Source organism: Neoarthrinium moseri (assembly GCF_022829205.1).
Source record: "Neoarthrinium moseri strain CBS 164.80 chromosome Unknown scaffold5_Wmoseri_CBS_16480, whole genome shotgun sequence".
NCBI classification, from domain to species: Eukaryota; Fungi; Ascomycota; class Sordariomycetes; order Amphisphaeriales; family Apiosporaceae; genus Neoarthrinium; species Neoarthrinium moseri.
In genome coordinates this window covers 706,193-733,768 of record NW_026055119.1, presented here as the reverse complement: position 1 = coordinate 733,768, position 27,576 = coordinate 706,193, and the positions used below count along the sequence as shown (strand labels likewise).

The 27,576-nt window shown below is 51.8% G+C and overlaps 10 protein-coding genes across 10 annotated transcripts; 6 read left to right on the top strand and 4 right to left on the bottom strand.

Moving 5' to 3' along the window:
- Positions 1-277: 277 nt before the first annotated feature.
- JN550_002409 (uncharacterized protein) lies at positions 278-2,274 on the bottom strand (the record flags this gene model as incomplete). Its single annotated transcript, XM_049313702.1, has 5 exons — positions 278-1,166; positions 1,220-1,353; positions 1,404-1,711; positions 1,765-1,922; positions 1,970-2,274. The coding sequence occupies 5 exons, from the start codon at positions 2,272-2,274 to the stop codon at positions 278-280; spliced, it is 1,794 nt and encodes a 597-aa protein (XP_049175700.1).
- A 2,328-nt stretch (positions 2,275-4,602) lies between these two features.
- On the top strand, positions 4,603-6,091 carry JN550_002408 (uncharacterized protein; the record flags this gene model as incomplete). Its single annotated transcript, XM_049313700.1, has 2 exons — positions 4,603-5,231; positions 5,305-6,091. 2 exons carry the CDS (start codon positions 4,603-4,605, stop codon positions 6,089-6,091), a joined length of 1,416 nt encoding a protein of 471 aa, XP_049175699.1.
- Positions 6,092-6,408: 317 nt separating this feature from the next.
- Positions 6,409-7,161, bottom strand: JN550_002407 (uncharacterized protein; the record flags this gene model as incomplete). The annotated part of the gene is made up of 2 exons (XM_049313699.1): positions 6,409-7,088; positions 7,146-7,161. 2 exons carry the CDS (start codon positions 7,159-7,161, stop codon positions 6,409-6,411), a joined length of 696 nt encoding a protein of 231 aa, XP_049175698.1.
- A 1,344-nt stretch (positions 7,162-8,505) lies between these two features.
- Positions 8,506-9,421, top strand: JN550_002406 (uncharacterized protein; the record flags this gene model as incomplete). The annotated part of the gene is made up of 3 exons (XM_049313698.1): positions 8,506-8,625; positions 8,683-9,336; positions 9,404-9,421. 3 exons carry the CDS (start codon positions 8,506-8,508, stop codon positions 9,419-9,421), a joined length of 792 nt encoding a protein of 263 aa, XP_049175697.1.
- A 339-nt stretch (positions 9,422-9,760) lies between these two features.
- On the bottom strand, positions 9,761-10,348 carry JN550_002405 (uncharacterized protein; the record flags this gene model as incomplete). The annotated part of the gene is made up of 1 exon (XM_049313697.1): positions 9,761-10,348. The coding sequence occupies one exon, from the start codon at positions 10,346-10,348 to the stop codon at positions 9,761-9,763; it is 588 nt and encodes a 195-aa protein (XP_049175696.1).
- Positions 10,349-13,157: 2,809 nt separating this feature from the next.
- On the top strand, positions 13,158-14,438 carry JN550_002404 (uncharacterized protein; the record flags this gene model as incomplete). The annotated part of the gene is made up of 1 exon (XM_049313696.1): positions 13,158-14,438. The coding sequence occupies one exon, from the start codon at positions 13,158-13,160 to the stop codon at positions 14,436-14,438; it is 1,281 nt and encodes a 426-aa protein (XP_049175695.1).
- Positions 14,439-14,620: 182 nt separating this feature from the next.
- On the top strand, positions 14,621-15,208 carry JN550_002403 (uncharacterized protein; the record flags this gene model as incomplete). The annotated part of the gene is made up of 1 exon (XM_049313695.1): positions 14,621-15,208. One exon carries the CDS (start codon positions 14,621-14,623, stop codon positions 15,206-15,208), a length of 588 nt encoding a protein of 195 aa, XP_049175694.1.
- Positions 15,209-15,909: 701 nt separating this feature from the next.
- JN550_002402 (uncharacterized protein) lies at positions 15,910-16,800 on the top strand (the record flags this gene model as incomplete). The annotated part of the gene is made up of 1 exon (XM_049313694.1): positions 15,910-16,800. One exon carries the CDS (start codon positions 15,910-15,912, stop codon positions 16,798-16,800), a length of 891 nt encoding a protein of 296 aa, XP_049175693.1.
- Positions 16,801-18,260: 1,460 nt separating this feature from the next.
- On the bottom strand, positions 18,261-20,117 carry JN550_002401 (uncharacterized protein; the record flags this gene model as incomplete). Its single annotated transcript, XM_049313693.1, has 6 exons — positions 18,261-18,289; positions 18,383-18,409; positions 18,480-18,636; positions 18,849-19,199; positions 19,261-19,846; positions 19,906-20,117. 6 exons carry the CDS (start codon positions 20,115-20,117, stop codon positions 18,261-18,263), a joined length of 1,362 nt encoding a protein of 453 aa, XP_049175692.1.
- A 1,227-nt stretch (positions 20,118-21,344) lies between these two features.
- On the top strand, positions 21,345-27,569 carry JN550_002400 (uncharacterized protein; the record flags this gene model as incomplete). The annotated part of the gene is made up of 16 exons (XM_049313692.1): positions 21,345-21,492; positions 21,556-21,736; positions 21,787-21,946; positions 22,012-22,409; positions 22,460-22,761; positions 22,816-23,278; positions 23,343-24,086; positions 24,143-24,223; positions 24,298-24,880; positions 24,932-25,213; positions 25,272-25,310; positions 25,368-25,538; positions 25,597-25,792; positions 25,869-26,168; positions 26,269-26,749; positions 26,807-27,569. The coding sequence occupies 16 exons, from the start codon at positions 21,345-21,347 to the stop codon at positions 27,567-27,569; spliced, it is 5,292 nt and encodes a 1,763-aa protein (XP_049175691.1).
- Between the last annotated feature and the right edge of the window lie 7 nt (positions 27,570-27,576).

Genomic DNA, 27,576 nt, shown 5'->3' with positions numbered 1-27,576 from the left:
GTTCTGTGGCGATAGCGGGCATCAGGTGTCGAAGATAGAATCGAAAGGGTCCGTGAGACTGCATGCGAGCTTGGTACGACAGGGTACGATCGACTTGCAGACGCAGGGCTGCGGCGTGGGCTTATGGGAGTACGACCTCACGCAATGGTGTGCTATAGAGATCCACCAAACAAGCTTAAATTAAGGTTAGGTTCAATCATATGTTATACAGTCATTCTAGCATGCAAGTTCTGAACTCAATGCTCCGTTGTTTTTTGTCCGGCCTGAATATCAAATTCTAGAATACAATGTAATCCGCTCTGCCCTGGAAATAGTCATCCCAGGTGACACGTGTCTGCGGTCCGCTCTCGGCGTCTATCTTCCACTTGGTTCCCAACTCCTCTATGGCGCCCAGAGGGCCCAGTGTGCCCATGGCGTGGCTCAGGACCGCGAATCCATTCGTCACGAACTCCCTCAGGTTTACGTTGGTGTGGTCTGTCTCCATGCCGAGGATGAACAGCGGCCACATGATCAGCTTCCCGATCTGGTGCATGCTGACGGGATCCGCGAAGACGGGGGCGAGAGCCCCGTACAGCACCTGAAAGGTCTCCAGGCGCAACGAGTCGACATTAGGCAGCAGGTTGGCCGGCAGCAAGTCCGAGGGCTCGTCGTCAGAGTCGAACACCAATGTACGCAGCACGTACAGCAGCGTCGATGCGCGATACATGACGCCAATGCTGAGCCAGAAGTCGGCCTCGCCGCCGCGCGACGAATCTGTTGACGGCGAAGAAGCCTCACTGGGATGACTGCTGCCAGATGAGGAGCTCGAGACTGTGCGCGGAGGGCCGTTGACGGGGCTAAAGCCGACCTCCTTGCCGTTGGTCGCCCAACCGTTGAAGTACTGCATATGCGCGGCGTAGTCCGTGGGCGAGAAGGAGAGGACCTTCTCGATAGCCATCTTGGTGCCGTTGCGCCGCCGCGCGGCCAAGCCAGGTCGGTGCGCGATGGTCCGCAGGTAGTTGACCAGGATGATGACCCGGAACAGCGCGTCCGGGCACGGCATGCACGTGGTCGCCATGAACTGCAACACGCCCGTCTCGATCTCCCAGTATTTCATGGCCATGGACGTCGCCTCGGCCATGTCTTTGTGGGTGGAAGCCGTCGTCGTGGACCCCATGACGTCGATCCTGGGAGCTGAGGTCAGTGGACATCACAGAACGCAAGGATTCGAGCAACTCACAGCATAAAGAAGGTAAGGACAGGCTTAAAGTACGGGTTCACGGTGATGATTTTCTTCAGCCCACCCCTCAAGGAGATGATCCTTCTTGCTCCTTCCAAGTGAGCCCTCCATTCGGTGTACGCAGACGATTGTATCTTGTTTGGTCAGCGAAATGCCGGTTCCAGAGAGGACAGCCGTAACGTACCGACGCGATCATCAGTGATAAGACGCAGAGAAGCGTCGCATCGCTCTTCTGCTGGTCTGGCTCACTGAGCTGCTCATTGAGACTCTGCAGTGCCTCTACGCGGAGGGAAAACACATCCACGTCCTTCTGTATGAGCGCCGAGGAGGGCGTTGGCTCAGGCCCGTTCGACATGAGCCTATGAAAACACGCTACTGACACGAGCACCTTGACATAGATATCTGGGATGTTGTCCACCCTCTGCAGGTTGACCCGGTAGGGGTTGAAATGCGTCTCCAGACAGACCAGGTCGGGGCATATCATCTTGTTGACTGCCATTACATTAGCGAGAATCATCCCAGGCCTGAGGAGTCATGATACGCACAGTAGTCCAGCCCCTCGAAAATCATCTGCGCCCGGTGGTAGAGCGACGGCGTAGGCTGCTTGACCACGACCTCTGGTCGCGCGGCGACGGGCTCCAGGATCTGGTCTGAAGTGAAATGCTCTGTGTCCACGGCGCTCGCCGGGTCCGACTCCCCTCCGCTGGACTCTGGCGTGATCGCGCCGGGCCCCGAGAAAGCTCCTCTCACCGCGCTGTGGCCGTGTGCGGCATGATAGCCAGCGCACGCCAGCCCTCGCCCCTTACATTGCGAACAAGCTGGCAGACCACCGTCACACGGGACGCGACCTCGGCGGCAGGTCCAGCATTGCGGTCCGATAGGCATCGGAGTCGAATGCTGGGCGCATATCTTCGAGGTCTGTGGTCAGGGTGTGTGCGCGCCAGAGTGGGAGTGAGGGGGAAACGGCCTCCGTGGTGAGTTGTTCGCGATGTGCGTCGTGCACGATGGGCAGTAGATTTGGAGTTGCACTCTCGCCTGCCCGTGCGTGCGTACATGCACGGCTATAATTATAAATAGCACAAGGCAAGAGAACCACCCACACACCCACAGGACCGAGTGACGAGCCGATCTCTGATCTGATTTGACTGCTCGCCTGTCAACAGGGCCGCCGACGAGCTGTTGCCCGTTGCAGCTTAGACGCCAAGAGAGGATTCATTGGAAGGGGGTTAGCTGAAGCTCAACATGCAGGGGTCGTGGCCAAGAACCCCTCGCCGTTTCTTCAATGGCGGGCAAGCCTCGCAAGCCCCTCCCGAGGTCCCAGAGCTAGTTACACACATACAGCGAGGCTTCTCCGTGTCCCGAGGCCGTGGTTTGGGGAGCATTCATTACCAGGCAGTCTCCGGGAAATGGTCTGCCAAGTGAGAAAAACATTCGCCAGTGTGGCTGCAAAACGGCTTGTCATACTTTCCCCAACCAATCCATTGTCGTTAGCAGCCTGTTGGTGCTGCAAGATGTCCTACGGTAGTCTAAAGAGGGATAGGCGATACTGTCGTCGGGCGTGGCTTGCATGAAAACCGTTGCGCCAATAAGATTACGATCGGAGCCTGTTACTTCCATCTGCGCACGCCAAAAACCAATATATCTCATGTGTCCCACCCTGCTTCCTCGGTACAACCTCGCATATTCTCGAATCACATGGGACAGTTGAGACGTACGGGCCCTATGCCCGGATGGAAGCCGGCGGCCATGGCGTCTGTTGAGTCTATTTTGATCCCTGGCTGTATACAAACCACCCAGCTCCACAAAGCTTGGCCTTCACGCCATTCACTAGCCAGGATCCAGTTACCTGGAAACATGGGCTCAACCATAAGGCTGCGACCCAGCTAGCCTGGACCCCACGATGATATGACAAAGTGTGGCTCTGTTTCTCCACCAATTTCTGCGCTTCTGCGTTATGGTACTACTCAAGGCCTGGACCAGGCAAGAAGCCCGATGAGCTAGTCTTGACGGATGGATCATAGAGGCAGCGGTATGTCCGTCCAATGACTCATTCTCATCTCACCAACGAAGACCCTGTACACTGCCTTGTGTTCATGATAAGGGTCCCATGTACCTTGATGGTTAGGGGACCGGGCCGGTACCTCATTCTACCGATAGTATCCACCTAGCTGAAGCTGGCTTACGTTACAAAAGTTCCTGCCTCGCTACACGGGTCGAAGCAGAAGCCTACCATCTATACTTAGACTCTTGGATGCTTACGAGGAGAGGAGCCCTACAGGGGGCGGTTACTCGCTGATGTACTCGCAATATTGACAAGACATTCTCGACGCTTTAAGCAGACGTCGTTCTAGGGTTGCATTTGGAAGTGCCGCGTGACTCGAAACTATTTTCCTAGGCCGAAAGATGAATTCTCAGCGTCTAAGGACAACTCAAGCCGCAAGTATAAGCCTGGAGGATAATATGAGACCTTTGACAATGTAGCCAATCCAGAGACTCGGCATCATCGTTTTACAGCCGCCATAGTACCTCCGAGTATCTCCCTACTCCTTCACATATCTGCTTAGAACTTCAACTACCATGAAACGAGTATTTTGCCCGCATAATCCAGGAGGGACTTAGATTAATATAGAGTTGCAGTGGCTTGTTGGTATAATTAGAATTCCAAAAGGATCTCTTTCTCAAGCTTTATCACAGCCTCCTAGAGCGAGGTTTCCATCTGCAACCAGTAACTTGGTTGCTGACATGATCCTTGCTTACTCTTGCGAGGAGTGTGCTTGAAGAGCCAATACCACTAAAGTACCATTTCGCAAAGAGGGTGGGAAGTTTCAGCCACGTGTTGTAAAGCTGATAGGGCTAGATAGGTTGAAAATATACAGTTGTAGTGCTAGCAGAACATCGCACTACGTTTTCATTGTCTGAGGAGAGTATACGCTTGCAATGGTGAATAGTTTATTGTATCATGTGAAGAGTCAGAGCTCGTTGCCGGTTGTCAGCCATGGCGAGTTCGTGCAAGTCTTGGCCCATGGGGAAAATTGTGTGTGTGGCACTGAGTGCCGCAACAAATTTAGCCGCGCCCTTTTGCCATTTTCCATCACGAGGTGGACAGGCCAGGCGCAGACCAAAAGACCGAGCAAATTACCTCCGTTGTTGCTTCAATGTAGATGTGCCGGCTCATTATATCAGCCGTCCTTCCGCATTAGAATCTGTATACAGTGTATGGTACCTGCAACACTAAGTGTGTAAATAATACGACCAAAACCACGGAGGTATGGGACCGTGATCGCATATATAAATGCTACTGCTAGCATTTCTCCACTTATTTGCCCTAGTCCTCTATTCTGTATTCCTGAGATATCTGCGATGCTTTCTGAATGTATTTTGCGATGCGCGGGCATATTCTCACCCTCCTAGTTCCCCTCGGGGCTTTTGCCAACTCGAGCAAACCGTTGAGGGCGAGACAGTCCACAACAACAGTAACCGTAAACTTGGACCAGACCTATCAACAGATTGATGGTTTCGGATGTTCTGAGGCTTTCCAGCGTGCCGTGCAAATGTCAAAGCTGTCCGAGGACAAACAGCAGCAAGCGCTCGACCTTTTGTTTAGCAGGACTTCAGGTGCTGGGCTGTCGATCCTACGTAATGGAATTGGATCATCTCCCGACATGAGCTCCGATCACATGGTCAGCATTGCGCCAAAATCGCCCGGCAGCCCATCCAAGCCGCTGATCTACACCTGGGATGGCAGCGACAACAAGCAGCTGTGGGTATCCCAGGAGGCTGTCAAGCGCGGTGTGCGAACCATCTACGCCGATGCATGGTCCGCGCCAGGATATATGAAGACAAATGGGAACGATGCCAACGGCGGTAGCTTGTGCGGAGTCAGCGGTGCGACCTGCTCGAGTGGTGACTGGAGACAGGCGTATGCGGATTATCTCGTGCAATATGTGAAGTTCTACGCGCAAGAAGGCGTCAATATTACGCATCTTGGCTTCTTGAACGAGCCAGATCTGACGTGAGTCTCCTGCCATCATGTGCGCCGGCAGGTCTTGAATAAGGGGAGCTAAATGCTTACTGACGAGACAAAGAACGAGCTACGCATCCATGCGATCGTCAGGCACGCAAGCTTCCGATTTCATCAAGATACTTGGCCCAACGCTGCAGAAATCCAACCTCTCGCATGTTGGGATCAACTGTTGCGACACGGAAGGGTGGTCGAGCCAAGCTGGCATGTTGGGCCAATTATCGTCTGTAGACCAGTATCTTTCCACCATCACAGCACATGCATATACTTCTTCCCCAGGATCACCCATGAACACTAAGCACCCCGTGTGGCAGACCGAGGCGGCGGATCTCAACGGGGCGTGGCAGGCTGCCTGGTACTCGAGTGGCGGCGCCGGCGAGGGGATGACGTGGGCCAACAGCATATACACAGCTGTGGTAAATGCCAACTGCTCAGCCTACCTATACTGGATCGGGGTTCAGGGTGGCAACACGAATTCCAAACTCGTGCGTATTGATGGGAATAATGTCATTCCGTCAAAACGGTTGTGGGCTTTTGGGCAATGGAGCCGCTTCGTGCGGCCTGGCGCTGTCAGAGTCGGCGTTTCCGGTGCCAAATCAGGGGTCAAGACCTCGGCCTTCCGGAATACCGATGGAGCGGTTGCGGTGCAGTTTATCAACACGGGATCAGCATCAGCCGCACTGACGGTGAAAGCAAGTGGAGGAGACAGCTTCAAGGTCGGTAATGCCACGGCATACATTACCGATAACTCACATGATTTGGACGTTTTGGCTTCTTCGATCAACGACGGAACAGCGAGTGTGAATGTGCCGTCACGGTCGATGGTAACGCTTGTCTTGCAAAAGCAATAAGTAAGTTCCGTGGCTTCAATGGAGCGAACCAGTTCTTACGTATCATATATAAAACAGCCGCATAGTTTAGGCTTCACCACCTCACACCGGACCATATATAATTACTGCAGGATGTCTGGCATTATAGGCGGCGCCGTATTTACTCGATGTCCACGTTCTGATTTTTGCCGCCTCGTAGTATGTTTATCCCAATCTACCAGCACCACTGTTCACTTAAAATAACTGTTCTAGTTGTGGTTCGTAAAATGGCATGATGCGATCAATGGCATTGATACCGTTGGAGGATTTACAGAGTTATATCGCGTATACGCGATCGTTTACACTAGGCCATATATCTCTGCAAATGGATCATCCGTCTGATTCAAGGAAACCCATTCCAACTGTATTCTGATCCTTTCGCTCTCGTTCCTGCCATAGACATGTTCAATCCACCCCAACGTCATATCAGTTCCGGCACTGACTCCTGAACTTGTCCATAGGTTTCCATCGACGACCCAGCGTGCCTTGGCGATCCAGTTCACATCTTCGGCATGCTCCACAGTTTTAACCCAGTTGAACGCTGCTTTGTTGGTTGTTGCATTCTTCCCAGCAATCTTGCCCGTTCTCGCAAGTAGGGACGTGCCCGTGCACACGGTCATCATATACTGCAGGTTCGGATCGTCCATACGCCCCTGAAGCCAATCCACGTGCGGCTTGGTTAGATTCAAGTTACGGGTTCCTGATCCGCCAGGCACCATTATTACGTCGAAGTCAGGGGCGTCGTCGAAAGTATGCGTAGGCAGGACGAGTTGCGTGAAATTTGGAGACTGCCAGCTTGGCATGCCCTGGTACACACCATCGATGATTGTACGGTCAATGCTGACGGGTTTCAAGTCTGTCGAAAGCAAAGATAGGGTCATGGAATGCTGAATTGACAGGAGGTTCAAAGCGTTCAGGGGCCCGAAGACATCGAGGGCCGTTAGTGCTGGGAACAACACGACCGCAATGCGGAGAGGTACTGTAGTCTCAGTAAGTCATACCATTCTGCATTCGCAACGTTTCTGGAGCCCAATACCGGTTGGAATCGACATGGCGGCACTCTATGTTTTGATGAACTGGTCAAACTTCGAAATGGGTTAAACTCTGAACAATGGCAAGAGTAGGATGTATGGCGACAATGGCATTTATAAAGCCTCAATGGTCTTGACTAAGCGGGCGTCGTTCCCATCTTCGAAAGCGAAATCGAATCGGCGGTTTGCAATACCTGCTCGTAACGAATAATTAAGGGAGGTTTGAGCAAGTTAGAGAATGTTCTTGCATCTTAAGCGAGAGGCACAGAGTAACGAGTTACCCACAATGCATGGTATTTTAATAAAGAGCGACCCGTTGGAGTTGTGGGGCAGGCAATCCTACGGTCTTGTGCACAATATGAGCCTCACAGACCTATCTTGGGTGCGCGGAACGATTTACTCCGACATTGCCTAATCTACAGCATCGCTTCGCACGAGATAAGTGCGAGCTGACTGAACTCTAAACCATGGCTGTTGCTTTTGAAAGACGGCAACAGGACGCGAGAGTGGCTTGCAATGATATGCGAAAACCTGATGTCTTGTCGTTTGTAGTTGCAGTTGCACAGGATGGTTGTCAGTACAGTGACTTTACCTCTAATATCAAAGCGTCCTTATCACGATGAATGTTTGATCCATGCCTGGGGGGATTTCTTGTGAATGAAAAGACGAGTAGTATCGGAATTTTGAGCGCCTCGCTCTCTTTCCTCCTATATTGTTACTCGGTGGACTTTAGAAACAACGTTGAACCGTTGCTCGCTTACGGACACACGCGCGCGGTAGAAGCGCTTACGGCAGTCTATCCCGCAGAGCATTCTCTATGTCTCTGTGGGCTTACTATACTGGATCTAGCTTTCAGCTATAGCCAACAGGAGTCGAGACTAATAGCACCGATTTCTTTGAGACTTGAGGAAGTAGCGCCCGACCACTGCGTGTCAACCCAATTGGAACCAAAAATTCTGGGGCTTGGGCCTTACCATTGACCATATTGAATGCCTGAGATTATAGACACAAGTATGTCACTAGTCCGAGGTTCGATACTGATTGTGGAAACTAGTCCGGCTCAATTGTGATTTGTAGGAAGTTCTTTGCTGATTTAAATTGCACCTGGCAGTTCCACTATGCGGCCGCAATGCTGTTTGTAGGAGCGCCAAGACTGCACGACGACGTCAATCGGCGATTATCGACAACGCCGATTCCAGGATTTCGGCGATGTATGAATAGCGATCGGATTTGATATTCGACCTGAAACAGACAGCGGGACCCGAATCATGACCCAGTCGATGGAGGCAAGACGTTTTATTGATAAACTGTATTGCTTCAGACCGCACAATTGAATACGAAGCGAGCTACACCCTTTCATAAGTCATGGCAACTCCAACGCACGAATTTCAACTTCCGCTGATCGGAAAGCTGGCGCTCGTGACCGGTGCCTCGAGGGGAATTGGTGAGGGCATCGCATTTGAATTTGCTCGTCGCGGAGCTTCGGTATATAATCTCTCGTGCAGGTTGATTCCGAATATAATAGACTGATGGGAATGGCAGGTCGCGCTGGCATATACGTCGCCCAGTAGCGAAACCAAGGTAAAGGCTCTCGCACACAAGATCCAATCGCTCCCGCATAAGCCAGCAGCGCACTGCGTGCGCGCCGATTTGAGCAGCGTTGATGGCGCCAAGGAAGTCATCTCTTCCCTTCGGGCGTGGACCCACGACGACCCACATGTCGACATCCTCGTCAATAATGCCGGCCTGGAGCGCGTGAGATCCCTGGCCGAGCTGACCGTAGACGACTACGACGCTGTCTACGATCTAAACGTCCGGGGTGTCATCCTACTCACGCAAGCCCTGTTGCCCCACCTAAATCCGGGGGCCCGGATCATAAACATCGGCTCCGTTGGTGCGCGCGCGGGGTTCAAAGAACTGAGTCTCTACTGCTCGTCCAAGGCGGCGCTGGAAGGGCTGACAAGGTGCTGGGCCGCGGAGCTCGGCGGGAACGGGACGACGGTGAACTGTGTCAATCCCGGCCCGGTGCAGAGCGAAATGTTGGACAATATACCGAAAGAGATCGTTGAGATGCAGAAGAAGCAGACGCCCCTGCAAAACCGCCTGGGCACGGTGGAGGAGGTCGCGGGCGTGGTAGCTTCATTGGCCGACGCAGATATGGCATGGGTGACGGGCCAAGTCATCAGCGTCAGTGGCGTAAGTAAAGTTTATCCTTAATTCTTGGGTGGCCAAGGGCTGAACTGATACTAACCTCTCCTTCCAGGGTTGGGCTATGTATTGAAAAAGTACAAAGATGGTATTGGAGATCCGGAGGCAGCTTATACAATACTATAGATGTGTTCGCGCCTGAAAGGGATCTGGAAAGAAGTAGGAGATGTCTCTCAAAGCCACAAAAGACATTTCATCAAAGCGAATAGTATCAGTAAATCGTTTATATTATGGTATTAAGCTGACGCCGTATTAAGCTAACGCTATGCCAAATTGATGTACCCGTGTTGAGGGTCAACGCCTTTCTAATTGTAAACCCATGCGCAATGCAAACGTGATGTCGTGGCTCTATACAAAATTGTCTCCGGCCCAAAGTCTAATGTATCATCAACTCAAAAGTTCCATGAAATAATTACATGGCGAACATGAAGGCCGCGGCTCCCAGGAGCAGCGCCGACATCGTGTACGGGATATTGACACTGCTCATGGCACCATTAGTCCCCGGTGGCGAGGAGCTGGTGGGTGCTGATGTGGGAGCGGAAGTTGGTGTGTAAGTGGTCAAGAGCGTCGTGGTACCGTTGGAAGGGTTGTTGCCGGCCGAACCCGTGGAACCGGGAGCCGGTGCCGAGATGGTGCCAGTAGAGGAGCCGCTGGTGACCTTGCAGACAATGCTGCCAACTTGAACAGTGTTGGTGGAAAGGAGTGATGGCTTGCTGCTAGTGAAAGGCAGGCCGCCAGATCCGGTACCGTTCGTGGCGTGGTATGGCGTGCAGGTGATGCTCTCAAGCGCCACACCGTCGGCCCCCGTCAAAGACAGCTTCGAAACAGCAGCCAGAGCCTGCGAGTTGGTGTAGACAGGGCCGATGGGCACGGTGATGAACTCCTTTGATGTGTTGTTGATTCCGCTGTGTGATGCTTCGACGGTAATCTTTGCGCTGGGGGTAGCGAGTGCTGTGCCGGCGAGGGCGGCGGCCGAGGCGAGAATGACCGAGGTACGCATGATGATAGTGATGATTCCTTGCAAGCGAGTGTTTGGTATCGAAGAAAAGAAAAGCAGAAACTAGGAGAGTTCTATCAAGACTTGGATGCTTCTGGATGTAGATGTGATGTGTAACGAGAGGGATTTGGTCACTGAGAGGGCAACGTCTTTTATCTGCGTCTCGTCGGACTCGAGCCTCATCTAAGCACTAGTATACGGAGTCGGGTAGCTAAGAATAGGTGGTGCAGACGGCCCGCAAGTGGCGTGGGATCAAGGCAGCAGGTCACAGCGAGGCGCAGGCCCAGTTAGACGGCAATGGGTCGCTGCCATTGCTGATCTGGTGGCGCTGGCGAGGCTCAAAGCCCGAAGTCCAGCCTGTGATTCGCCCTGGGGCGGTGGCACTGCTGGCTGACAACCAGCTAGCACGAGAAAATATTGGGGTCGGCAGCCAGATCGGTCGGTCCACCCGGGCAACTCAATCACTCGATCTGAGACCAGTGGCCGGTGATTCTGAAAAGACAGAGAGTACAAAAAATGGCCTCACAAAACCGGAGACGCCATCCTGGTTATGGAATAAGAGATCTTGCCCAGGGTCCATGGAGGCTGCCTGATGGTTTCGCGTATTCAAGTGAGCTTTGAACAGAATATGGAGAGGCTTAACGTTAATTCTCCCGGCAAGTCCAGCAGCACTCGCCCACATGACGCCCGGGGCGCCCGCCTGGCCCTACGGGCTGCCTCCCCTCTGGGGCGTCTCCAGCACTAATCCAACAATGGCCACCCAGCCACTAGGGGCAAGGATTCGTATCCCAAAACACTGCATCTTGCTCTCTGCCCAGCCTTGCGCTACCTCACGCAGGTTCGCAGGTTTTACTGCGCATTCCGCATCACGTCAGCGTACGCGTACATCATATGCCGGCGATCTTGATTCTTGGAAGCCATTTCAACTAGTCGCAACACTGATAGCCGGTGCTCACAGGGTAATGAATGAAGGCAGTTCAGGTGCACCTCTATCGAAACGCCTCTACTCCGTACCACTGCCTACAATACGATTCCATTGAACCTTTTTCATGCGGCATACCGTCGATCCCCCGCGATCTGTTCTTTATGACGAGCCATGAGCAAGTGCCATGTTCTAGCCAGACATGTCACGCATATAGGAACGCGTGCGACGCCTCAGCCGCTGGCTTGATTGCTTCCTTGTCAACACACACTATTCCTACGACTTGAGTCAGTTGAGGCCATGAGAGTCGTTGATGCAGATGATTCGCAGACTCTAGGAGCATGTATCGAAGCGAACAACCTATAGATATTACCATACATGACTGAGCTTACGTGAACGGGGCTTTTTAACATAGTTCGGTGGATGGACGGATGAAATCCTTGCTGAGCTAGCGTCATGTCATGACATAACCACGGACATTTCAACCTCAGCGGGGATAGCTCAGTTGGGAGAGCGCCAGACTGAAGTCACACTTACAGTCTCTGTTATCTGGAGGTCAGGTGTTCGATCCACCTTCACCGCATCAATGTGTCACTTGCAAAAAGTGAATTCGCACTGCACCTTCAACTTTTTTCCTTCGTTTTGCTCGTTGTCTGTCTCTTTCCTATAGACACAAACTATATCTGAGATGTCATACTCGGCGCAATGTGAATTTATTTTGCCAAGACATGCTACCACCAATTCCCTACTCCACTTCGACTGGCGTTCATCAAAACGCCAAGTCAGGTAGACCGTGTTTGCAACGTGCTATGCGGCTGTCTACATCCAGCTAGAATCAGCTGGCGTCTATCAGACTACCGGTATATCAGTGCCGTGCGAGAACTCCTAGGCACGGAACCTGTAGGTGGATGGAACAGAGTTGTTTCCAAAGTGCGCCTTTGCTTTTGATTCTATGCAGCTGGATCAGTTGCGCCTGTAGATAGATACATGCAACGTTTGCTTCATCAGTCAGCTTGGTGGTATCATTATATTGGTAATATATCGTAGGAAGAGGCCGTTACCTGTTTGTATCCGATTGTTTCTGAACAAACGACGCGCCCAGTTGTTATGCATACGTGCTTATGCTATTAGTTCAATATTTCATCGCTGTCAGGTGACTGTTCAGCTCCCACGCCCCTGGTGGCCAGACCAAGGCCAGGTATGCTCGGCACACGTTCAGCCTAACTCGAAGGTGTGTACACCGGGCCAGGGTATAGATCAGCGATTGGGATTAAAAGCAATTCGCAGGAGCTGCCGCATAAGCCATGGACTAAAAATGCAGCAACCACAGTTTGCAGCCGTTTGGCTCTCATTTCGCTGCTTGATTGATTTGTAGTTGGCAGCCCATAGAGCGCACTGTATCCAATCATCAGGATGCTCTTCTATTGAGGCCTTTCTCCTAGGAGGATCTAGTGGCTTCTGAAATTCTAGCCAAGGGCATGTGGTGTGCTGTGGAACACTATAACAACTTCCGTTACCGAACCCGACCCCCACGATGTCATGGTTCGGTAACATGAGGACCCGACACACTTAGCAAGGCTGAACAGATCCCTGTCCCTATGTGAGCCGAAGGGAACCTAGCCGATGACTTGGCACCTCATCAGCAAGCTCTCTGCTTGGTATACCATCCTTAGATATATAGTAGGACCTGCATCTCGGGCAAGTCTCTGGCAGGCAATTAAGAGTGTCACCTTCAATTCTGCTCCAAGTAATAAGAATTTTCCATATGGGCTTGGAATCCCACGAAATATTCGTCCAAAGGCTCGAATTTTTCCTCTAAGTTAAATGATGCTTCAAGCCACTTGGAGACGGATAGGAGAGTGGGCTCAAAGAGCAGCCCTAAGCCTCATCATGTCCAGCATCCTGGCGTTCAGTGCTCTGAGCATACCATTCCTGTATATCCCTACAGACTTTCAGCGTGATGCGCCACAACGGATCGCTGCCGCGACATTTACAGCCGAAGCCATCACCTGTGGATTCCCTGTCAGTGGTCAATACGGGCTTACTGCTGTCTCACTATACTTTTTGTTGCTGCCGGTGACAGTCCTGCTGCGAAAGGTCACACGGTTGTCTGAAGCCATTGCAGCGTCAGTCATGACGTATTCTGGGGTTGCGTCCGTCCACCTTGTCGTATTATTTGCGTACAACAACCGTCTGGCTGAAGACGCGCAGAGAAACTACTGTGAGCGATTCAGCATCGAGCAAAGTGATGCTGCGATAGCCATATGCCGCAGTACTCATGACCCGGATTACATCCCCGCCGGTCTACTCGTTGGTGCAGGTCTGCTCACAATAGTCCCAATGTTCGAATGGTCGTCGACATTTAAAACCACTAAGGCACGGTCTATCCTCGTGATCTGGGCAGCACTGCTCGCTGTTGGTCACGTTTTCTTCAACCTGATTATCACGAACCCCAACATTAACTACCGCATCTGTTCAGGGGGTTATTCGGAACCACTTCCTGGCTCTTCATACCAAGCTGGTTCCTGGAATGTGGACTGGAGTGTTGATCTGGACGACATGCTATACCGCAATTCGACCCGCGGGCCAAGGTGCATATACGCCTGTTTCGCACGAGATGAATACCTAGGTCGTCAAGCTAACGAGATCGGCGTATATCAAGCTTCGTTGACCAACAGGTACGTCGACATTGTCCGCAGAGGGATTGGCGTCGGATTCTGGCTGCTGTATGCAGTCCTTTCCGTAGTAGTACTGGCGCTGCGTAGGCGAGGCAAGATACATAAACAACACAAAATTCGGTCCCAAATCTGGAGTCAGATAAGGCGCCTGCTGTCGCGATTGACTTGGTTCTGGTGGGTGCGCAACATGGAGACACAGTCAGTATGCCTCAGTTGTCTGGCTGATCGAATAATTCAGGGTCTGAGTGTGTGCACCTATTTTGCCCTTGTGGGTTGGGGTTTGGAAGAAGTAGTTCACCTTCCGGCCGCGGAGCCCCCAAATGCTGTGGGACAGTGGGGAGTTCTGGCCACGGCGGCCATGGTGCTGATCGCTGCTGGAGTGAGCAAACTTTCTGAGGCCTGGGGGAACGCCCCAGCCCGGGAAATACTGGATGATAGCGAGCAACGCCCGGAGAGTTACCAACTTGTACCGGTAGTGCATCGTGAGGGATGAACGTAGTCCGCAATGTCAAAAGCTTAGTTGTAACCTGGAATGCTGATGGACGTTTATGCACGGACCAAGTGCGCTGGGTGCAAGATTTGTTTTTCCTGCAACTTTCTGCCAGCCCAGATCCTTTCAGCATCACCAGGGCTTCTTCTGGGGCTTCTTCTGACCACCTCCTCACACGCGACGAAATGGTAGGCTCTGAGCTTGTTCGGCTTAGCGAAACAGCTGTTCGCCACTCCGACTGCTGCCTCAGTCTGTCAACAACGCTCCTCAATGCCATCACTCTGTTTCTTGACGTTGGTGACAGTACCGGGGCGGACAAGCTCCTCTTATCAATTGGTAGTGGCTCTGGTCTGTTGGAAGCCTTGTTACTAGAGCATTGGTCTACAGCCAACTCGGAACTCTACATAGAGGGTGTTGAGGTCTTTCAGCCAGGATCATCTTCGGCCTCACAATTACTGAACCGTTATCTTCCGGAACCCAACTACTCTACCGTCAAAGGCACGTGGGATCTGTCACCACGAGCTGTAGAGGCCACGGCATTAATGTTTGTGTACCCAAGAAGCCCAGATTTGGTGACAAGGTATATCAATACATTTGCCCGTAATGGCGATGGCATTCTCCAGACTGTCCTTTGGCTGGGTCCCAAGTGTGACTGGTCAGACTTTGCCAGGTGCTTTGAAGGCATTCAAGGATGGAAACTGCGCCTCGCCGATAGCAAAGAGACTGGCCTCGTAGACTACGAGATGTTGGCCGTTATACATCGCCAGGTTTGAAGTCAGCTCCCTAGCCCCCGGAGTCCAGCCAACTTAGCGGTCGCCTGCGGAGTCTCGCGGTTCACGTAATGCAACTTTATCATGTAACACAGGAGGGAGTTCTCGATCGACCCAAACGCCGAATTATCATTACGATGTCGTCGCTAGCATTGGTCCAGGTATACTTGAAATGCAGCACACTTGTTCCAGTGGTACGCATCAGAACTACTGCTGGCTGTCTTTGCCGTCAAAGATGCTATGATAGCAGTATGGTAGCCGAGAATAACGGTTATTGGCCTATGAATGTCGTTCGCGGCTGGAGAGCAGTCGGACAAAGAACTGCGCAGGTGGCCTAGGAGAGTCCCGTCGAGGCCCTTCTGAGTGGTGGTGCATTTCGGGTCATTGCAAGTCCCCGGGAACCCGAGCGTGCTCCGGGCACCCGCTCAGATATGGCAGGTGGCCAAACGGTGTTTCGAAGCTTCTTGGCCATGAAGTTCCTACCTGAAGAGGTGGTTTCCTCAGCCTCGGCTCTCGGATTGTTATTTGAGGTCATATACTTGCAAGGACTGCCCCGCATTTTGGCCACCATAACGGTCTGCCACAGCCGGATGATCTTTCGTTGTTTCGGCCGAGAAAGGCTGTCCGATCGCATGGAAAGATATAAGCCGTAGGACTCGGTCCTGCTTGGTCTGCTTTGCCTCATGTTTACGTCCACAGTCAACATGAGCAACACAGTGACACTGCGCACCACCTCAACAGCCGGCGACAAGGCTGTAGAGGAAGGAAAATGGGGTCGCTACAACGATCCAATTCTGGAACAGTCGCCAATAATCCAGAAAATAGTAGCTGAAAGCTGCTCCATGAATGGCGGTACGGCAGCTGTTCTGCTTCAAATCGCAAGCAAAGGTGTCGGCCTCGGTGTTTCTGCGCACAGCAGTTTCACTAGGCGTCCAGTCGAGCGTGCCCGGAGGAGCATAGTCTATATCTACGCAATGGCGTTTGGAAACCAAGAAGAACGTCGAATCGTGACGGACGCGACACACCGAGCGCACTCGCGCGTGAAGGGCCCAGACTATGACGCGAATGATGTCGATTTACAGCTGTGGGTTGCGGCAACTACCTATTGGAGTCTCATCGTAGGATACGAAGAGGTGTTTGGCAAACTCGACGATAAAACGGCCGACCGGGCATACAAGGAATTTTCGGTCATGGCAACTGGTTTACGCGTGCCCCCTGACAAGTGGCCCAAGGACAGAAGAGCCTTTCAGGAGTATTGGGACAAGACGATTTCGGAACTCGAAATCACCGACGAAGCCAAGGCTGTTGGCCAGGACGTCATATACCCTGCGGGTCACCTCCCTTCATGGGGCTTATGGCTGTATGCCCAGCTAACGGGCCCATCAACCAGAATCACCACCACGGAACTCCTGCCCGAGAGGATCAGAAATGAGTTTGGCCTACCCAGCACCGTCTACACAAGAACAGCGTACACAATCTCGCGAACACTCAACCAGCTGATTTACCCTTGGTTGCCCCAAAGTCTCCGGCACTTTCCAAAGAATTATTACTTGCAAGATTTCAGGAATCGAGTAGCAAAGGGGTCGCGTCTTTAAAGCACGGGGGGTGTAGTACAATGCAAATCAGTCGATCAGTTCAGCCCGAGTTGGGGCCGAAGGTTAGGTATGCCAGCAGACTTCCATACGTCCTCCCACAGAATCTATTCAAAATTCAGTAGTGTGTCACTGCGCCTGATAGGAGAGTCCGCTCCGGACTTCTAATGTGGAGTCCACTATATTAACTTATGATGCTGTGCCGTCTTACCCATGGTCAAGCGTGACTCTGTAGATTCGCCTCCTCGGCACGCGTACCAATAAGCAGACCCTCGACACGAATATAGTTTTGTGCTCCATGCTTTAGTGTTATGATTATTCGCGCCGGCTCCTGTGCGCCTTTTGTGTGATCGTCTTTCCACTGCTCAACCCGGCTTCGCCTGCCTTCAAGTCCGTGGCATTATGGTGTTGTGAAAGTGTATATCTCCCGTATCTATAATTGCTACTGGATGCTGATTGACTGGGTTTCCGATGCGCTCAGATACTCGAAAAGGGGTACCGAGGGTCTAATACCCTATCTGTTGAAATCTAACTGGGTGCTCGATAATTAATAACTCTGCTAGTGCTTAAGTGAGGCTGTTGGCCGTCGATATTTTCTTCATTTCTGAAAAATCGAATAGAGCCAAGGTTTGGAGCACAAGAAATTGTTCGGTAAAAGGTAGTATCCCAGATACATAAGATGTAATAATTTAATATTGCACCTTAGTAGCGAATAATAGCGTGCGATAGTTGCCGAAACCCGGCTACGGCTTGAATTCAGCTATCGATTATGGACCGATGTCCGAATACAGGCCAAATTGTTCATTAAATGGAAGAAAAACGCCTAGAAGAACCATAGTGTGTAAATTGTTAATGCTTTCAATCTTCTAAACTATGCTACTTGTCAGAAAATAGCCCAGAAAAGCACATTGTCAACTATCTATATTATGATCAGAGACATATAAAGAAGCTATTAGTAAAGAAATTACATGGTGGTTAAAAGCCTTTTCTCTTTGCTTTTTCTGCTTCTCTTTCATGGCATGTTGCGTGAACGCTCCTGATGTTAATCATAGGTTCACGAATTCTTGTTTGGCAGACTTAATATTGAGTCCTTGATGGGCGGGTAAGGCGCTTTGATAAATTACATTAATACAAAAATTGTCTACTTTGTAGAATCCTTCGAGCATTTCCCTTTAAATTTGCTGAATGGGCTTTGAAGAGGTTTTGGCAAGCACCGCCGAGACTTGTGCTTTAGCGAACTAATTACATTTTCCATACCCACGTTGACTACTTAGAGTTAGGATTTTGGTGACAGACGTGTACGTTTGACTGGAAAGGAGAGACTCACCATCCCGTGCCGCAGTGGCCTGTAGTCTTCCCACAGAAGCCGTTCGAGCTACAGCAATTGCCGTCGAAGCTGCCGCCTGTACATGTGAGGCCGACCTTCGCTCCGCATGAACCATCGTTCGAAGGGATATTTGTTGTCAAACAAGCGCTTGAGGAACCTTTTTGGCTGTTGTACAAGTTAGCAAACCTTCATTGTTTCTCCCTTGGGGGATATGGGCCGGAGTAGTCCAGGGAAGGACATAAAATGGACAGAGCTCACCATCCTTGACCGCAATGAGTTCCAGTACTGCCGCAATTGCCAGTAAGCGAACAACAGTTTCCGAACCCAGATCCTACACACGTCTTGCCATTCTTACTTCCACACAGACCGTCCGTGGAGATGCCGCTGGATCCGCTGTTGCAGGTGCCAAAGGCCGTATTGCAACCAGCGCCGCAATGATCGGCGGTTTTACCGCAGTACCCATTGGCAGAACAGCAGTCCCCATACGATGAACCTTTGCAGGTCTTGCCATTCTTACCGCATGCTCCGTCAGTCGAGATGTTATTAGTAACGGTAGTGCATGTCCCAAACCCAGCTTGACATCCTGTTCCGCAGTGGTCCGTTGTCTTGCCACAATAGTTGGCTATCGAACAACAGTCCCCGAAGGTTGAGCCCTTACAGGTTTTGCCATTTTTGCCACATGCACCGTCGGTAGACACGTCGCTGGCACTGGCGTCACACGTACCGAAAGCCGTTTGGCATCCGGCCTTGCAATGCGTGGTGGTTGAGCCACAAAACCCATCTGACGAACAACAATCTCCGAAAGTTGAACCTTTACAGGTCTTGCCGTTCTTTCCACATGATCCATCAGTTGAAATGTTGCTACTGCCAGTGTCGCATGACCCGAACGATGCTTGACAGCCTGCGGCACAATGGTCGCTGGTTTTGCCGCAAAAGCCATTTGCTGAGCAGCAGTCACCAAAAGTTGAACCCTTACAGATCTTCCCATTCTTGCCGCAGGCCCCATCGGTAGAGATGTTGCTTGGAGCAGAGCATTCGCCAAAGGACGATTGACAACCGGCTCCACAGTGGGTGTCTGAAGTTCCGCAGTAATCATTTGACGAACAGCAGTCTCCAAATGTCGAACCTTTGCACACCTTGCCGTTCTTGCCGCATGCGCCATCTGTTGTAACATTTGCTGCAGCTGAACAGACTCCGAAGCCAGTCTGACAACCAGCACCGCAAAAGGCGTCTGAACCTCCACAGAAGCCACTGGACGAACAGCAGTCGCCGAACGCCGATCCTTGACACGTCTTGCCATTGGATCCACAGTTGCCATCAATAGAGATGTCTCCGGAGGGCGGGTTGTTTCCGTTGCTGGTGCAATTACCAAAAGCCTCTTGGCAACCAGCTCCGCAGTGCGTCTCTGAGCCGCCACACCAACCGCCAGAAGAACAGCAGTCGCCAAATGCCGACCCTTCACAAGTCTTGCCGTTGCTTCCGCACTGTCCGTCAGTGCTGATGGAGTCGTCTACCGTTGCACAGGTGCCGAACAACGTCTGACACCCCGCACCACAGTGGCCGGTTGTGTCGCCACAATAACCACTTGACGAGCAACAGGCACCGTAAGTAGCACCAGTGCAATTAAACTGATTTGTACCGCCACAGGAGCCATCTGGTGATGGGCTACCAGGGCCAGGTTTAGGGGCTGGAGGTGCGTTGCAGTTTCCCGCTAGAGGTTGGCTTATAAAATATTTAGCTCCAATAACGATAATATAAGAAGGGGATAAAGGGAAACCTACCAGCCCTCGCCACAAAAGGCTGCGGAACGACCACAGAGTCCGTCTTTGGAGCAACATGCACCCCAGGTGGGAGTACACACCCAGCCAGTCGTCCCGCCACAAGTACCATCTTCCGTCTCTACTCCCGTGGCCCATGCCGGAAGGGAGGACGTGGTAGTTGTCTGGGAAGCTGCCAGGGCTGGCAAAAGCCAGCAGAAGACAGATGACTTCATAATTGAGGATGGCTTGGGATATGAGACTCTCGTGTGCCACAGGTCACTCATCCCTGGGAGTGAGCTTGCTGATATATTACGACTGTTTGGTGTAGCATGATTCCTGTGGCTGACGGTCCATCCACTGACGTTCACATGATTTTGCTGCGGTAACGAAACCCCGGCAGCCGCAATTCGCCGAGCCCATTCTGTCGACTAAGTTTTGCAAGCAGTAACGTTTCCGAGGTCCATAGAATTCCAATAGTATTGCCGCTTGTTGCTTGGCAAATTGCGCTTTATACGAGACTTGTGTATTTGCCAGCAGTCTATGAGAGCGTGGTCACGTAAGGCTTCGACGCTTCGATGCACGTTTCGTATAATTATGGTCTAGATTGAAGTTGCGCCGGTATACCAGCCGAGGCTAAGGAGGTCTTCTTCAAACTAGAACATCAAGTGGAACCATTCATCGACTTTTCCACCAATGAATGCAGTATCGGAGTCTAACCAACTCCACAAAAATGAGATGGAGTTTTACGCTTCTATTTCTGTCTTGGACTCTCCCGTATGTTAGTCACGATCCCTCGAGCCAAAGCTAACGCTAACATTGCGTCCAACCCGCTCCGAAACGCTAGCCAATTTGAGGATTTCCGCCCGCAGTTGTCGCAAAATACCCCGTCTGAGATGTGGGCCGTCTCCGCTGCAGAACTCTTCAGCTGCTTAAATGGGATTAGATTGACCCGATTATACGTTTAGGCAGCACGTTACATAAGTCTAAAAAGAAGGTTCCTTTGTCCCCTGTTTTACTATCACCGCCCGCACGGAAGCGAGCGGGAGCTAACTCGTAACGGTGGCAGCGACTCCTCTGAGTTGCCAGCGTGGCAGGGGGTCCTTGCAGATTGCCGAATAAGCGAAAGGAGACCCGTGGCCATCGAATCCAGACTTTGACATTTTGGGACGACTATTGAATATGTGGAGTAGAATAATTATGGATTCTGTTACTATCAGTCAATGTGTGAGTTTGCCCCTGCAGTAAAATGTGTGCGAAAGCCACAGTGGCCAAGCACCGGTGCGTAATATCCACCATGGCTCTGAGAATATTCGGAACGGTTGTCCTATATCGGGTTCGGTCAGAAAATCTCGCCTGTAGCTTTCGTATATGCCCAGAGTACCGGTGTCTTAAAGGCGTACTGAAGCCCATGGCCTGAGTTGAGAAGTTTCCCAAGGCCACAGGGATTCATATCAGCCATCATGCTGTCACAAGGGCGGAGTGTAGCCGTTTGTGCCTTCATTGGCCTTCTCATTCTTTGCCTTCCTATTCTTTTTTCCAACAACCAACTCCAGGGGAAGCAAAGAGCAAACCCACGCGATATTTTCCAACGCGATCTATCCAGCAGAGGTAAAAAATGATCTGCACATTGTACCCTTCTGTCATGATCCTAAATTATTGACACCTGCATAGAGCAGCTTGATGATCCGGCCATCGAGGTGGTCAATGGTACAGGCCAAGATGGCTCCAACCTTCAGCCAGCAACACACTGGTCTATCTTTTCTTCTTCTCATTCAACTTCCAACCCTCACGCATTAGAACGACGCGCCGATGGTCCCCTCTATTGTACCAATGGCCCCTGTATTGATGGCAGGTAAGCTACATTCCATCCCAAGTGTCACTATTGTATTGACAGTCGAAAAGCTGTTGCGGCAAAAATGGTATTTGCGGCTACGGCCCGGATTTCTGCGGCGACGGATGTACGTCTCAATGCAATGCTACAGCCATGTGCGGACAGTACAGCGAAAATGGTGAAATGCCTTGTGGTATGAAGCTATGCTGCTCAGCAACAGGGTGGTGTGGTGTAAGTGACGAAATTATGTAGATGGCAGTTTGCCTCCTTGTACCCGGAGCTAATATAATATACAGACTACAGAGGTTTACTGCGGAAATGCGGATCCTCTTCATGGTACCTTGCCCTGCCAAGCTGGATATGGCTCCTGTGCTATCACAGGTCCTCCTTCATGTGCCTCCGGAAGCGGATCCAGTTCGAAACGTAAAATTGGATACTATCAGTCTTGGAACCAAAGAGACCGAAAATGCAACAAGGTCGCACCTAGCCAGCTTAACACGAAAGGCTATACTCATTTGTTCTTCTCGTTTGCGTCCATAGACCCTCAGTCATTCCGCATCACACCTGCGCATCCAGATGACGTCCAGGGCATGAAGGACTTCACAGCACTTTCCAAGGGCGGCAACCTTCAGACGTGGATTGCTGTAGGTGGATTTGACTTTAGTAACCCAGAAGCTGCCACTCACACTACATGGTTAGTCATCGCACCTCCAGTCTCTCGTGCAAAGTATTGACTGTGTCTAGGAGTGACATGGTCTCAACCAAGGCCAACAGAGCAGCGTTCATCAGCTCCGTCAAGGAGTATATGGATACATATGGGTTTCAAGGAGTCGACCTCGATTGGGAATACCCAGGAGCGCCAGAGAGAGGAGGCAAGAAACTCGCCGATACGAGGAATTTGTCTCTCTTGGTTAAAGAAATGCGCGCAGCGTACGGAACTGCTTATGGTATTAGTTTGACTCTTGCTCCTGATTACTGGTACTTGAGGTGGTTTGATGCCAAGGCAATGGAGCGGAACGTTGACTTTTTTGGATTCATGGCTTACGGTAAGTCCATTTCTATACTTCTCATATCACCCATAACTGACAGATATATTACAGATCTTCACGGCTCCTGGGATGCGGACGTCAAGACTCTTGGTAGCCTTGTGCGTGGCCAGGCCGATATCCGCGAAATCTCCAAGAACACTTTGCCGCTGTGGTTCGATGGACTTGACCCAGCCAAACTCAATTTTGGTCTCGCCATGTACGGCAGAGGTTACACATTGGCCGACCCCTCTTGCAACCAGCTCCTATGTCCGTTCTCAGGTCCCAGCAAGCCAGCGCCATGCACTTCGTTCGGTGGCGTGATGTCGCTCGTAGAGATCAAGAACCTTATCAAGGAAAAGGGGCTGTCACCACAATATCTTGAGGAGTCAATGATGAAGCAAATCACATGGGATGATCAGTGGATCGGTTACGACGACGAAGAAACCTTCGCAGCCAAGTTGGCATATGCTGATAGTTTGTGCTTCGGCGGCAGCATGGTTTGGAGCATCGATTTCCAAGAGATTGGGTCAGGCGGGTACGTTTCATTCTTCACCCAATCCATTTCCCTCTCTGTCCTGTACAAACTAACAGCTACCTAGTCCCGATGGTGAAGAACAGGACTACGGAGAAGTTGTCTATGTCGGCACCGAGGTGTACCAACAGCCCACAGCGCAGTGCTCGCCCCCTTGCGTGATGGTCTTCCCGCCTAGCACTTTGGACTCACCTACAGCCGTCACACTGCCACCGTATACAGCGACGCTCGAGGTCGGCACCACGACCACCACCATCGTGGCTGTACCTACAGCCCAAACGGTAACCGTCACGGTCATCGACTTCTTCAATTACTACATCACCACTTCACAGCAGCCTGGAGAACCTATTACGTTGCGACCGAGCTTTGAGGCACCGCCGGCTACTGTTGTTGTCACCGGTCAAAATGGCGAACCTACGTCGAGGACTGTCCTTCCGCCACCCCTTGGAGGCCCATCATCGCAAACTCCTGGCGGTACTAACCCTGGTGATAACCCTGGTGGTGATGGTGGTGACGAAATCCCGTTTCCGTTCGAGCCTACGCCCGACCCGATAGATGATGATATGGAACCTGTCGATGTCAGCGATATCACCACAGTACCGGCTGACCCTGACAGTACTGATACAGCGGTGCCGTTCCCCTGGCCGACGGGTGCTGTCAAACCTGTGACGAACCCGGATGACCCCGTTGAGGAAGGGTCATCAAGAGTTTCGTGCAAATCATGGTTCTTCTTCATCTGTATCGCTTGGATCGACCTGAATATCAATGTCCAATCCTGGGACATAAAGTTACCCCCTGGCACAATTGGGCCGTCAGTTTAGCCCTCCTTTCCTCTCATCTGCGTGAAACTAACCTAGATACTTACAGTGGACCACCACCAGTTGAGCTTCTTAACCTCCCGTCCGGCTGGCGCGTTGGATGCTGTTTGCCCCCCTGGCCCAAGATGACGTAAGTAATCGGTACCCAGCCCATCATCACCACCCACCTAGTCTCGTAGCGCTGACGTTGTGGACCACTCGTAGCATTCTGCCCAATGGTCAGATAGCTAGCACACCCCCGGAGCCGGAAGCATGTGAGCCAACTACAGCCACCCTTACCATCGAATCGACCTCATATGGAACGACCACCACTCAGGGCACGGTTAGGACTACATCAACCAAGACGCTCTCGCGTGAGTTCCCCATAGTGGGTTGCGTCGAGGATAACACGATAGCTACGACTGTGACAGCGTGCGATCGACCAACAGCCCGAGCGGTTGCTCCGGCCGCCGGTGTCCCGGCCAAGGCCACTGGAGTTTCCGCAGCATCGGATTTGCTAGTTGGCGGAGCCGCGGAAGGCAGGGATTTGACCCCGCGGGCTGGCTGTGACCCTCCAGTCCTGGTTGACGCAGTTATTTTTCTGGAAAATCCCACCTCTTCCGCCAATCCTCTTCGCAGAAAATTGACGACAGACAGCGCGTCCAGTGCACCGGGTGGCCCTAAGCTTGCGAGTTTCAAGGTTATCGAAGCCCCTTCTGCGGGCGTCGTCGCCTTCTTCTATCTTGAAAAGGTTCAGAAGAATTACCTGGAAGAGAGCGGAGGACTTAAGCTTAGAAACTTTTTCCTTGTAAGTCATTCGGACCGTCACACGCATCGTACACAATGCTGAAAGTAGTAGATTGGGTCGATAGTCATTATCACCCCGACAACACCGCCGTCGAGCTGGACACCCAGTAGATCCGCCGACCAGGAGTCCATTGATCAAGGCCCTTCCAACGAAACCGCATTGTTGCCGAGCGAACATGGGCTCTGGAAGAGAACCGAGGATTTTCTCAAAGGTTGGGCACCGTCACAGATAAGTGTGCCGCCCAGAAAAATCTGGCTCAAGACAGAAAATTATGATAAGATTGATAAGACTTATCGATATCAGAGAGATTCATCTGAATGTGAAGGTCAATTCGTAAGTCTATAACGGAATCCGATAGCTTTCATGCGTTCGCTAATTTGTCATCATCTAGGTATACGTCATCGAGGATGGCATAGACGACAACCATCCAGTAAGAGCTTCCAGCTTACCTACAATATGAAATTGCTGACACCAAGGACTCGCCCAGACTTTGGCTCTAATCAATGGGGCTAACCGCATCGAGAAGCTTGATGGTCAGGTCTACGGCAACTGGCGCCCATATACCAGAGAAACCATGCTCCACGGGACCAAGGTTGCTTCCATGATAGCTGGAGACCAAAATGGCGTCTGCCCTCAAGGCAAGGTCACCATCGTCAAGGTATGTGCCATCTCTTGATTCAAATCTTATATTAGAGTATACTGAATGGATTTTGCAGATGGTAGTCGCCGGGGGTACTCAAAACCGATGGGACGAAAAGAAAAACAAATGGGCAGCCATGTTTCAAAAATTAGAATCGCTCGCCCTCGCTGTCGAGGATATCAGCGGCAAGAAACGCGGTAACAAATCCGTTGTAAACATGTCGTGGAATGTATCTCCTATGCCCGAGGCTGAGGAATACGAAGATGTTATGCGTAAGTCAACACAAGCCCTTAACACTTTTCATTATTGTTCCAGAGGCATGGCTGATATTTTGATGGGAGCGAGCAGGCGCTTTACTTCAGGCGCTGGATAAACTCAACGTTGTGCTTGTGGCCGCCTCTGGAAACCAACCAAATACCGACATCACCGTACAACCGCAGATGTTTGCGAATGGCCTACCACAAAAGTTCGTCAATGACGGCGTCCCAAATCTCATCAACGTCGGAGCGTCCGATATCAACGGTCGAGCGGGTCTTTTTACGCGGCAGGGTGCTGGGCTTACTGTCTGGGCCCCAGGTCACCTAGTCCATGCTGCCAAGGCTGATTACTCGAATGGTGAACTGGAGACCGCGGCGGGGACTTCATATGGTAAGACACAATCGCGTCGTGGACCCTTCTTTCTATATACGACTATGATCTTAGGATCTGATTTCAGTTTCGGTTTGCTAACGGTGACTCGTACGTCTAGCTGCACCCATGGTTGCCGGTCTGGTTGCTTACTATCGAGCCCTTCCCGGGTATGGCGATGGCCTCGACGATCCGCAGGTCGTGAAGTTACTCGTCCGAAAGATGAGACGTGGCATCCAGGCGGGCGTGAAAAAGCAGGACAAAGGCGCCTATATAGACAAGAACGGCCGCAAATTCGGCGCGCTTGTGCCACCGATCTGGAACGGTCAGCTCAGTAAGGATGTGTCTTGTCTGCGCCAGCCGAACGCCCCGGGTTGCCCCAGTATCGACCTGGGTAACCCAACCCCTGTCGGCGATCTTTGCACGGGCGCCTTCACCAAGAGAGATGTGATCGAAGGCCCTCAGGAAACGAACGAGACGCTCATTATTCGACAAGAAGACAGCTGTCCCTTTGAACCCGGTGATGGCTCTGGCAGCGGCCAAGGTCCCACGAAAACGATCACCTACAACAGTGGCGCTCCGTCACCTACATGCACATCAGGGTAAGTTGCTCTCGCCAAATCCTGTTTCTCTCCATATACAATATTCCATGAAGTTAGAACACGTCAGCGCCTGGGCGTTGGGGCTTTATTTATCCCTCTAAAGTTCCTGTTTGGTGTCACTCTCTTCTCATCGTTTTCTGATTCCGCCCCCTCCGAGGAGAAAGTTACTAACTCGGGATACTCTAGTTGTGGCAAGCTCTGTACAGACTTTTGGTGCCGGCCGGGACAGACAGGCCAGCCACCGTTCTTCACCGACCCAGCCAACCAATCGTCCGGGTTACCAAACCTGCCAACACTGCCCCCAACTGGGGTCACCAGCTGTCCTGCCGGCTCGGCTGCGACGTCGGCTGTTCAATGCGCCGGAAACAATGGACACTCGGCTTGTATCACAAGACAAGTGTGCACCGAGATCCCCCAGACAACGGCAAAGCCAACGCCGACAAGCACCCCCAAAGATCCTGGCATGACCTGCTACCGGGACAACAATGCAAGCGGCAAGTGGCAGCCGTTCAAGTCGACCGATGCCAATGCTCTGTATTTCCCAACCTGTAACTCGGGCTTGAAGCTCACCACAAACGGCCAGGGCTTCATCGGTAACAAGAATGGTCTTCGTATGTCCTTCAAATGGGCCGATGACCAAACTGGATGCAAGGGTAAGAAGGACTTTGACCTTTATCAGCCTTGTCACACGGGCTTTTCGTCCATCGGCGGTCAATGCGATGTGGGTCACGGCGAAGACAACAACTACGGAGGCACGTACAGAATGCAGACCGATTATGGCTGTGTCCAGGTCTCCATGGGCAAGTCCGATCTAGGTTGAATGCCTC